Consider the following 11,809-nt stretch of genomic DNA (forward strand, 5'->3'; position numbering starts at 1 on the left):
TTCTCCTTATTTTTAAATGAAGAGTCGGGAGTTTGAGTAAAACCAAGCGAACAGAGAGAAGAAAAGTTTTGTGCTCAGACTGTGAGGATCACCTGAGGCAAAACTGCACTGAAATTTGTTTGGTGTTATTGCTCCCGGATCTTCACCTCAGGTTCTCTCAACCTCCTCCATGAGAATCCATGCAGTTTTATCTTGTGAATATCAGACCTAGGGTTGTGGGAAGCAGTCTCCTTTATGGTTTATTCTACACTGATCTCAGATCAGCTCTCACCTCAATCACACTGATTTTAAAGCCAATAAACTGATCGGATACCTGCACTGCTGTATTCTCATCACCACATGCAACACCCAACATGAGAACTGGCTAACAAATTGGGGTTTGGGGTGTGTGTGTGTGTGTGTGTGTGTGTGTACTCATGTACCTCAAACCAGTTCTACAACACACTGCAAGTGTCATATTGATCAGTCACTTCAAAGCATGCAAACAACTACATTTGCATTTAATAACCATAAACAGCATAAACTTTTGTAACCTTTAGATCATTTTATCACCATTATAATGACTTATTTTATAAAACATGTTGGCAGACATTTAGTCTAAAAACCTTATTGAGGTCTGTAGGGATAGAGAATATATTATATATATATATATATATATATATATATGTGTGTGTGTGTGTGTGTGTGTGTGTGTGTGCTAAATTCCTCCAGACAGCTGGATGTTGGGTGTAGAACTTCTGACATTTTTATATCACACGTTTCTGTTTAAATAATTGCATGTGCTTTACAAACAAACTTTTAAGCCCTTTTTCAGTTTTGCGTAGATCAGTATAAATGTTAATGCTAAACACGTGTACGGAGTCACGGCTCCCGTCTCTGTCGTCTGCTGCTGATGTAGTTTGGTATGTGAGGAATGCTGCGGCTCGTTAATCTTGTGGAGGGACAGAAAGGGTTTCTTTTTGGGGAGGGGAGGAGGGGGTGTCAAGGGGGACGTAATGGGGCAAAATAAACCCAACTACCGAGTCCGAGATCAGTCTACAATTATAATCCAGCCAAATGTTCTCAATGATCTGACCTATAGAACTGACTCCAGATCAGTGGATAGCGATGGAGATGATGAAGTTTGGAAAAAGTGAATGTTAAAATCAGCAAGATCCAACACACAGCTGTAACCCCTCGTTATAGTGGTATAACCACTCTAATCCTCCTCTCCTCATTCTCTTTCGTACAGTTACTGAACACAGCTCATCATGTTACTGAGAAACCATGTGTGTAAACACCTCTGTCCTGAAGAGAACACAAACCTTACAGTTACAGCGTTACCTCTGACTGTTAAACTGGAGACTCCTTCCACACACGCCAAACATCTTCTTAGATGTAGCAATTATAAATATAACCTTCACTCCTGCTGGAGCTGCTGTTACAGAGAATTAAATCAACAACCGATGACCAATCACAAGCTAGAACTTAACATCAGCCTGGTGTCATATAATATAATATAATATAATATAATATAATATAATATAATATAATATAATAATAATAATAAATGTTCACATTTAATAAGATGAACTGAACCTTTTGCCTTTCTGTCTTTGTATGGGACGTTCCTGCTGGGTGGGAGGGGGTAGTGGGCGACATGCGGATCAGAACCAGAGAATCGGCGTCAGTCTGCCAGTAGCAGACGAGTGACTCAAGTCGCACTCAGAAGTGAATAAAAAGCGTCTCTCTGAGACTCTGAATAAAGAGCGTGACTGGCGTTCCTAAGCCCCCAGAGGAAACCGACATCACCAACTGCTTGGTCATGCTCATTCACTGACTGCTGCATCATGGGATATGTCAAGCAGCTGTCTCTCTACAGCGAATTCCTCTGATTCCCGTTGGGGAAGGAAACACAGCTGAATATAGAATCAATGGAAAAATGGAAGAGCTCCAATCTCCAGTCTCAGGCTGATTGAGGGGAAAGCGATGTTCTGACACAGCATTACAAAGCAGGAGGCTGACAATAACGCTGTTCCTACACCACCAACCAATCAGAATGCAGTACACATAAACCAGCATCCCGAGTGCCAGGGTTGAGAGGATTACATGTTAGTAATAGTCACTGCTTACTGAAATCAGAGTCAAAACATGGGGATTTCTCTCAGATTTAATCCAATTTGTAACAGATGTTTAAACATGTTTCAGACAAGAAACATGAAAGTTTACACGGGACACCGTCACATTACACAACAATAAACTTCCAAACCAGAAGTATTCAACTCAGAGGCTCCGCCCACCAAATAATAATCATAAGTTGTGTGCACTTTTCTGGCCACAAGCGTCAGGTTGATGATGCGGATTTTAAAACGACACTAAACTGTAAAACAGATTCTTTTGTGTGCAGATTGAATCTAGAATTTACAATCAAAAAATGAACATCTCAGGACCTCCAGGAAACTAACTAGATAAATCTAGACGAGATTGTAAGGAAACTTTACATGATTTTCTTTTCAATAGAGTTTATGGATGTTATTTATTTATTAACTCTTCAGTAATGACATCACTACAATTTGATTTTGAGAGAAATTCAGCTTCACCAGCTGAACATCTCCAAAAGTCATGAGTATAGCACTCGTGTTCTAAAATCCTTCTGAAAATTCAGCAGATTTGCTGAAACCCAGGTGAAAGCAGAGAGGCCTGGAAGTACTTCATAGAGCCACAAAGTGCTGAAGCAAACTGCTATTTGGTTGGGTTTATTAGGACCAGGTGGAGGAACCTAACCTTCAAAGCCCAGAGAGGAAAGTCCACACGTATATGCTCACATTCCTCCACAATTATCTACTGAACTAAGAGTAAAATAAATGCACAATGAAGCTTTGGCACATATTAAACCTACACTGCATGATATCCTGACCTTTTTAAAAGTTCAGACATTCTTCTCATTTCCTCATCATAACCAGTGCCTATTAGATGGGATTTAATTTTCCTGTTTCTTTTTGGTTTACATTCATGTGTTAAAGTCAATCATGTTAACAGATACAATGTTTCCCTTAAGGTTTGATGCATGGCCTGGAGTTACCTGGGGTAAACAGTGGGGGCAGTATAGAGCAATCTGAGACCACATTACACATCAGACCAAACAGACTAGACCATCTTTCATATCTCCAAATAGTTTTTTAGTTTATCTGTATAAAAGAAATGATACAGCTTTACAAAGCACGGTGATGGGCATGCTCTCACGCTCGCTTTCTGGAAGAACAGCCCATACGTCCAAATCATTTTGGCAATGTTTAGCAATGTAAATAACTCAGAATGCATGAAATAACAGACACTTCACCACCTTTAAGAGCTGTTTTTTAACAGTACAGAAGAGAGCACACAAACACACACCATAAATATCAGAACAAGCTACCACACTCGGTGCTTCCATTACGTCCGCTAGCCATCCCGGGGGAAGTTAGAAACACCGCGAGTTGCCCTGGTTGTCAGTATCGGGGTATCAAGGTGGTGGTGGTGATGATGATATTAGGTTCGTAAACTGATAAATGGCATGGTGAGTAATGTTTTCCCTCTTTATTAGTTATTATTCAGTTTCCACAACAATCTCATATCCTGCACAAACATGTAAAGCGTTTTAAAAAGACAGTAAATTCCAGCTCCTGCATCCAGTATGTTCACCATCAAAGGTTTAATTTAATCCTCACTGCTTAGCAGAAATGATTTTATACTCCTTATGCTTCCAGTTCATATTTTCCCCCTCGCTCTGTGGTTTTTGCTACGGCGCACTGGAAGCCATGTTTCCCCTAAAAACACAGATGTTTTCGTTTATGGTGAGCGAAGCTCTCTCTTTACACGCTCCACACTCGCTCTAATTACAAACTTACTGCAGTCAACAGCCAGGGATGGAGATCGCGGAAAAACTATTTGGAAAATCCATCAAAGGCAGATGCGTGGTGTGTGTGCGCGTGTGTGTGTAAGCAGGAGTGACCGAATGCTCTGCTGGTCTGATCCAAACCACATCCAACCTTCCTTCTGATTTTCAGTGGCATCTCGTACCAGTCAAGTAAAAAATAAATAAATAAATAAATAAATAAGGGGCTGTGTCCCAAACGCACGCTGACCACAGAGAACTCCACCGTGCTCTGCCATAGCCTGCTGAGCAATCAAACAATTCCTCTTACAGAACAACGATTACACTCATTTATGATGTGTGTGAGGAGTAGAGTGTAGTGCTGTACATATGCCTGTGAAGGAGGCGTTACTATGGAAACAATACCGTATCAGAGCAAATTCCCCCCAGTGTGTCTCTCTCTTTCTCACACACACACAGCTGCACAAAGACACCATTGTACCCCACAACGAGGGACCAACACTCCGAAAGCCTCCATTTTATGTGCACTACACCTCCCACACTAAGTGTTGATTGAAACACGACAGCTGAAGGAGATATGGAACATTCCAGAAGATAAGTTCTCCTGCTTTCTTAACTTACTTATATAGTTCTATCCTTTACTCAGATAAAACACCACAGAGTTTTAATATGACACTAAACTGCAGCTACACACACACACACACACACACACACACACCGTCTCAAAACAAATAACAGAAAGTGGAGATAAACAATCCAGCTTTAATAATTTAAACAATATCAAATGAGCTGTTCAGGATTATGGGCACGTCTCAAACTGATGGAACTGTGCTCTCTCTCTCTCTCTCTCTCTCTCTCTCTCTCTCTCTCTCAGGATGTGTAGTAGCAGTATGATGTTAAACATGGTGGAGTTGAAAGTGAACATAGTTGTAAATAAAAGCAGAGACATGAAGAGCATCTGAAGGTCATATCTTTATCCATGTCGCTAACACAAGTCTCTACACATGGTTCACCTGAACTCTTAAATTCTGTAAAGCTGCATTGAGACAATGTCTGTTGTGAAAAGTGCAATAGAAATAAACTTGACATAACGAGTTCATCACAGCTTCTCTTTCAACCAGAAATATCTTCCATCCTCCTCAAACACAATACCATTCAAATCCCATCCTGATGTGTAAACAAATTACACTTTTACCACTATGTAAATCTGCTTCCTGGTCTGTTCCAGCTGTGCTGGTGCAATAAAAACACCCTGTGTGGGCGGAGCACACGGTCTCACGTGTCCGTCACAGAGACACTAGTGCCCGTGAGCTCATGTACTGTGTGTGGAAGAGGGTCGATAGCACTTCCCTTCACGTGTGGATTTAAATAACCCCTCCCTGACTGGTAATGAAGTGCTCCTGATATCTAAAGGCCAATTACCAGCTTCTGACTGAGGAGGAAACCAAACCAGAGTTTTGAAACAGATCTGGGTTCAGGTTTCTCTGAGGAAACCTGAACATCACCTAATTCAGCTCTGTTAAACATCACGACCAGATGTGCTCATGCACTAAAGTTTAATTACAGCTAGCTAATGCTAAATAAAAGCTACAGAGATCAGACTGGAGATGAACCAAGAGTGAGATCACTGAATGATCACAGGTTCCACTGATCCAAAAACTTTGCTCAGTAAGAAAGATATAAAGAAACTATAAAGGAACTATCGAGGATACTTGTTTATATCACTACTGGAAACATCTTCAAATGTCAGAGATACATTTGCAACTTGAGCAATGTGACTAAAATACGATTAAATTTAACGTGGATCTTTTTCCTCGTCGTGTACATATGTTTTAGATCTACAAAAGAAAGTGAGAGAACAATAAGCAGGACCTGGAATGTGTAAAAAAAATAAAATAAAAAAAATCATCCAATCAGCACTGATGCTCTCCTTTTTTCTTTCATTCCTCAAATATGCAGAACCCCAGATGGCCCACCACAGAGAAAACCCAGGAAACACACACACACACACACACACACACACACACACACACACACACACACACACACACACACACACACCTCTCTCTTTCTGTCTTTTCCCTGCATTCCAGATGTGGTTGAGTGAAATTAATTTATCTCTAGGGGCTGAAAAATATATATAATAGCTACCTTTGGAAATACTTTCCATTTCTCCTGCTGCTTACGTCATGTACAATAAAAACTCACCCGACTGCCAATATAACTAAATAAGGCCAGAACGCCGAGCAGAGCTGAGCACGTAAGAATTTCAGGCTTCTTGAAACACTTAACAGAAAACAAACTTTTGTTAAAATAAAAACTAAAATTAAAAAAAAGAAGAAAAAGGAAAAGAAAAAAGGGGATAATGACTGGAATGGAATTTCAGTTCAGGGGAAAAAGCTGGCAAGTGTGTTTAATGTGTGATAAAGCTGCAAATCATATCAGTTCCTTTTTATTAAATATGTGCTGTTCTGTCCAAGGCAGCTGATAATTCATCCAGAAAGCATTCTGTAATACTAAACTCTATTACTATGCCATTGCTAGTGTTCACACACACACACACACACACACACACACACACACACACACACACACACACACACACACACACACACACACACACACACACACACACTTACTTCAAGTGTGTTCTACTGCACATTCACTGATTGGGATTAACAGATAAACCAGTATTTATAGTCATAAATGTTATTTATGTACAAAATTGTACCAAACTATTAATTTAATATTTATGATTGTATTTAAAATGTAGTGTTCACACTGAGCACTGTGTATTCTTAACTACAACACACCCCAAACAAAAATACTTTTATCCAATTTAAAATCTCCTGTGTTTATAAGAATATTCTCTCGTCATTTTTACTCATTACTTATTATTTAATTATATCTGTAGCCTTCTGTCTTCACCTAAAACATGTATTTCTTAAATATAACAGTTAAGAACAGAAAATGTTATGTTGTATGTAAAACAAGTTTTCGTTTAATAAGTTTTTAAGTTACACATTGATTTTATTTAAGTTTTCTGATCTAACCCCTTACTGATTCACTCAAGATCATTTTTACAGTTCTTACCAAGGAGATACTCTTCCAAACTTCAGAATCATTGTAGCTGAAACATTTGAGTGTCCTTACTGTCAGCTAAATACTGGTTCCAGCTGCAGAAGTGTGTGTTCGTAGCTTCAAGCAGATGTTCTTACCCTGCAGCATGCACCTGTAGGCTGATTCAGAGATGGCATAGATGTGCGGTGGCATTTCATGCCTCTTCTTCCCACGATACATCTCAATGATGTTTTCTGAGTAAATGGGCAGGTTTTTGTACGGGTTTATCACCACGCAGAAAAGTCCGGAATACGTCTGGAAAAAGAAAAAAAAACAGAAAAAAAAAACACCACATTATAAAATGTATAAATGTATATATTTGTCACTATGTAGTACGATAGAATGGGGTTTGAGACGGAGCCTGTAGGAGGGAGAAAAAAAATTAACTCAAACACTCAACATGTAATTTCACTTTTTTTTAAATCTGAAAACACACACCAGTTGGGCAAAGTCTGACTACAGGATGTTCCTCCCCACTTCACACTCACTCACACACTCACAGCTTTAAATCTGACTCTGATCTAAAACACTATTTGTGGAACATTTGTGGAACTGCAGACCAGACAGTAAACTGAAAATGATCTGGAAGGTGGAGCTGGAGGTCATGTTATGAGCATCTGCATCCTAGGTCTGGATTTATACAATGTGTGATCTTGTATATAAAACTATTTAACCCTTTTGCTAAGCAGCCACAAGCTGAGCTAACTGTCTAACCTGAGTTTTAGTTTGTCTGATTAAAATGTCCAGCTTTACGTAAGCAGATCTGAGCTCCTGAGTCACTGTGCTAAGTTTAACTCAGCTGGGCTGCTTGGCTTTGTTTAGCACAGGTGTGCGACACACACACACACACACACACACACACACACACACACACACACACACACACACACAAAGCTTTATTAACAGAAAGGGATTTACATTTCCCTATTTTCCTGTCTCATTTCACCAGCAGTGCTCAGTCTGTACACACACACACACACACACACACACACACACTACATTAATATAACTCCAACATCTGTCTAAGGCCAAATTTCTAAACCCACTAAGATCCTTAATGAGTGTGTTAGATGACATGATTGTTGTTATGAGACGGAAGTCAGATATAACATTTGCACAATGCTGTGTTGAGATTATAAATAAAATAAACACACATTATGATATACCTTCATTCATCCCACATAAATGTACATAAATGTGTTTTGGGGTAATTTCCTTCTTTACAGACGCTCCTCTCCAATCAAATCTGTTAAAGGGCCTATACGTCTCACACACACACACACACACACCTTTACTTTTATCCTGACTGAATCAGTATAATTCTAATCATTATGACAGTTTGTGAAAAGTTTCATAGTAATAAGTGTGAGGTTTAAACTCGACAGCGTGATGTGTGTGTGTGTGTGTGTGTGTATATTTACAGGAATTTATTCTGATTTATACAATTGGTTGATGGTAAATCTTTGTATATGGAACTGTAGGATAGAAACGTGTGCTCTCCTGCAGTCCCTTCAGCACTATGTTTCTGTAGTATACACTCCTGCGAAGGGTTTACACACACATCTGTTCACTGGTGTGAGAAATAACCCTCAATGTCAACCTATAGAACACAATCTACTGATAAGAGACTAATCACAAAAATAAACCCATCAAGGGCTTTAAACTTTAACACACACACACACACACACACACACACAGGCCAGACTCTCTTGCTAGACAAAACTGTTTTTATTTCTGATAGCTGATTGGCCGTTACTATCCTCCCTGTCCTGTCTTTATTCTCTGGTTATCACAACACACATGAACATGCACAGTTAATGATCACACGCTGTTCATACACTGGGACGAGGACGACTTAAAAAGACACACAACGCACACTTTTACATTCAATATAATGTGGTAAACCACAATAACGCATGTGCGTGAAAGATTCCAGTCCACTAACATTCCATGATGACCTCATCACTCCTGGCCTCCTGTTTTCACAGTGTGAGATGGAAAAACGACAGAAACAACAGACCTGCACTCCTCCTTTTTTGGGTTTAAACTACTTCCCTCCTCCTTTATCTCAGTTTTCTTTCCTTTCCCTGTTCATTCCTTCTTTTCTTACAAATCCTACACCATACACCAGATGGACGTGAAACAGAATAAATATATATATAAAACTGTTAAATATTTGCAATGAAATGTATTTTCTTGCCCCACTCATCTCCACCCCCATGTGGGCATGACACTTACGTAGATTAGTCCAGAGTAGTATCGGTCCTTCAGGTTGTGGAGAACCGAGGCTTCGTTAAGGCAGGTGAGCTCGGCCATGTCCTCCACTTTACTGAACTTGGGTGGGTTCATCTTCTGAATGTCATCTTTGTTCACCAGAGCTTTCTTCCCATTCTCGGCGAGCTCCACCAGCACCTCCTCGCCTCGCTCCTCTCGAATACTGGCCGCCTCGAACCCGTGCCTTTCAGATGGAACCCACACCAGCTTCTTGGCAGTCCAGTCGGCCTGCGTGGCCGGGTTATAGACCACGGCCCGGTCCACAAAGAGGTACCGCTCTGGGTCCTCCTGCCCACTCCTCTGAGCCATCTCTGGCATTGGGGACTAAAAAAGTAGGCCACCTAAAGAGGAAACAGGGAAGAAATAGACCACAACTTCAGACTAGACTGAACCATCACACTGCCTATAGCTATATAACCACTTTTACTTATATTAACTGTTATAATTTAGAGATTACTGAAGGTTTCAGGGGTTCACATCCTCCTGGTGATTAGGATGAAGATCAACTTTTTAACTCGACCAATATAGTGGACAAAAAGAACTGATTAAAAAGAATTACATCAACATAAAAGAATTTTTTGCTTTGATTAAAAAAAGTTTTATTACAGGTGCACTGGTGCACTGAACATCTCACAGACACACACACACACAGTCCTGAATTCTTGCCCTAAAAACACTACAGAACAGGGTCAGGCCTGCAGAAAACACACACACACACACACACACACACACACACACACACACACACACACACACACACACACACACACATCCTTTATGGGTGAGATAAAGGATTGTATCATACACATACAATACATTAGACGAGACACAGAGAGCACAGTCACGTGCACCCTATGTAGGGCACCTATATAGAGAAGCATTTGGGATCAGTGATTCAGGAAAGCTTAAAAAAAATAGTATTAAATCTAAATAAAGACAAACCACCCACATAAATAATCGCGTCATAATTTATTCGAATGAAATGAAATAAAGAGCCGAAATCTGCACATTATTTAACTGTATTTATTTATCATTATTTCTTTACATTGAGTGAATGCGGCATTTCTGGACGACCCCGTTAGGCACCATGCCTGCTGACACCTGATTGGCTAACATTTTCCCGCCCACTGAGCCGTGATTGACTGGAACCTCACCCTCGCGCGCGTTCCACCGATTTCCGTCCAATCAGCGGCGCCGCTCAAGAGCTCGAGCGAACTGTCATTCGAGGGCACGTGAGGGCGGGATTTCATGTCAGAATACGGGTGGAGGAGATAAAAAAAAAAAAAAAAAAAAAAAAAAGAACCCACCTAGCTTTATCAGCTACCGTTAACTACAGACATGGCCTTTAGCCCAAAGTGATGGAGACTGCATTTCTCTTCTAATGTAACTGCACAGATACATCATACACACAGATTAGTAGAGATGACGGAGTAGGGAGAAAAGAAGCAGGAATGAGGATGAATGAGAGAAGGAGGAGGAGGAGAGTGTTAGCGTGGTGAGTTCGCCTCAGCCTCTCCTCCATCATCACCCCAAAAACTACCCACACCATGATCCGCTTATCCACGGCGGAAATACCACATTCAACTTCACTTACACAGGGCAGCTGGTGAGGGGAGCTCCGTATATGTAGAGATGAATGAGTCCGTGTCCAGCAGCTGCAGGTTTCCCAGGAAAGTCTCTCAGTGTGTCCGCTCCTCTCTCCTCTCTCCCCTCAGAGTCCTGCTGCTGCTGCCGCCTCAACCGAACCCCAACACCGCCCACTTTAATACTGACCCCGCCCACTCGAACTAAACCCAGCACAGCCTACTTTTATACTAGCCCCGCCCACTCCAACCAAACCCAACGTTAACCGTTAGACCAGGCTCCGCCCCCACATATTCCCAGTCCCCCCTCCCTATCTCTCTCCTCATTCTTCACGTCTCTTTGGCGCCCACGTGAAGCCCCGCCCACTATGTCCTGATTGGCTCGTGTTGTTTGTTTCCCGCTGGCCATTGGTTTATAACCCAGCGGTCACCGGGCGCTCTGTGGGGTTCGGTTGAGAAAACACTGAAATAATTATAATAAAAAAGAGAATACCTTCGATTTATTAAAATATTCATAAAAACGCATCAATTTCCGTTCTTTATACAGCAGTTTTATTTCAAATAAACCTAAAACAAATAATTACTTAATAGATTTTAACATGGGACAAAAGAGGTGTCTCCCTCTAGTGGCTATATACACACACTAACCCATATACAAAGATTTACCATCAACCAATTGTATAAATCAGAATAAATTCCTGTAAATATACACACACACACACACACACACACACACACACACACACACAGCCATTAACAATACAATGTCTGTGAGATTTATCAATTTAATCATAAAAAAGTGTTTATTTCGAGTTTAAATAAAGTAAAACTTTAGCATGTAACATGTATGTTTGTTTACATTAGGGCTACCTACTCCTTAATTCATTATGTTTGCTAATAAATCCTACACATTTCTTCATTTGATCATAAGTCTTAATTTTGTCTAAAAATAATTTAATATGTTATTAATAATTACCAA

General features: G+C 40.4%; 1 protein-coding gene across 1 annotated transcript in view; it reads right to left on the reverse strand.

Moving 5' to 3' along the window:
• Window positions 1-10,973, reverse strand: part of myh10 (myosin, heavy chain 10, non-muscle) — a 34,083-nt gene extending 23,110 nt beyond the window's left edge. Inside the window, exons 1-3 of the mRNA XM_046850551.1 lie at window positions 10,842-10,973; window positions 9,212-9,588; window positions 7,072-7,228 (exon numbers count right to left, since the gene is read on the reverse strand). Coding sequence (XP_046706507.1) covers window positions 7,072-7,228; window positions 9,212-9,565 — 511 coding nt within the window. The 5' untranslated portion in view covers window positions 9,566-9,588; window positions 10,842-10,973. The remainder of the gene's footprint in view (window positions 1-7,071; window positions 7,229-9,211; window positions 9,589-10,841) is intronic.
• Between the last annotated feature and the right edge of the window lie 836 nt (window positions 10,974-11,809).

The sequence above is a fragment of the Silurus meridionalis genome, chromosome 1 (genome assembly GCF_014805685.1).
Source record: "Silurus meridionalis isolate SWU-2019-XX chromosome 1, ASM1480568v1, whole genome shotgun sequence".
NCBI lineage: Eukaryota > Metazoa > Chordata > Actinopteri > Siluriformes > Siluridae > Silurus > Silurus meridionalis.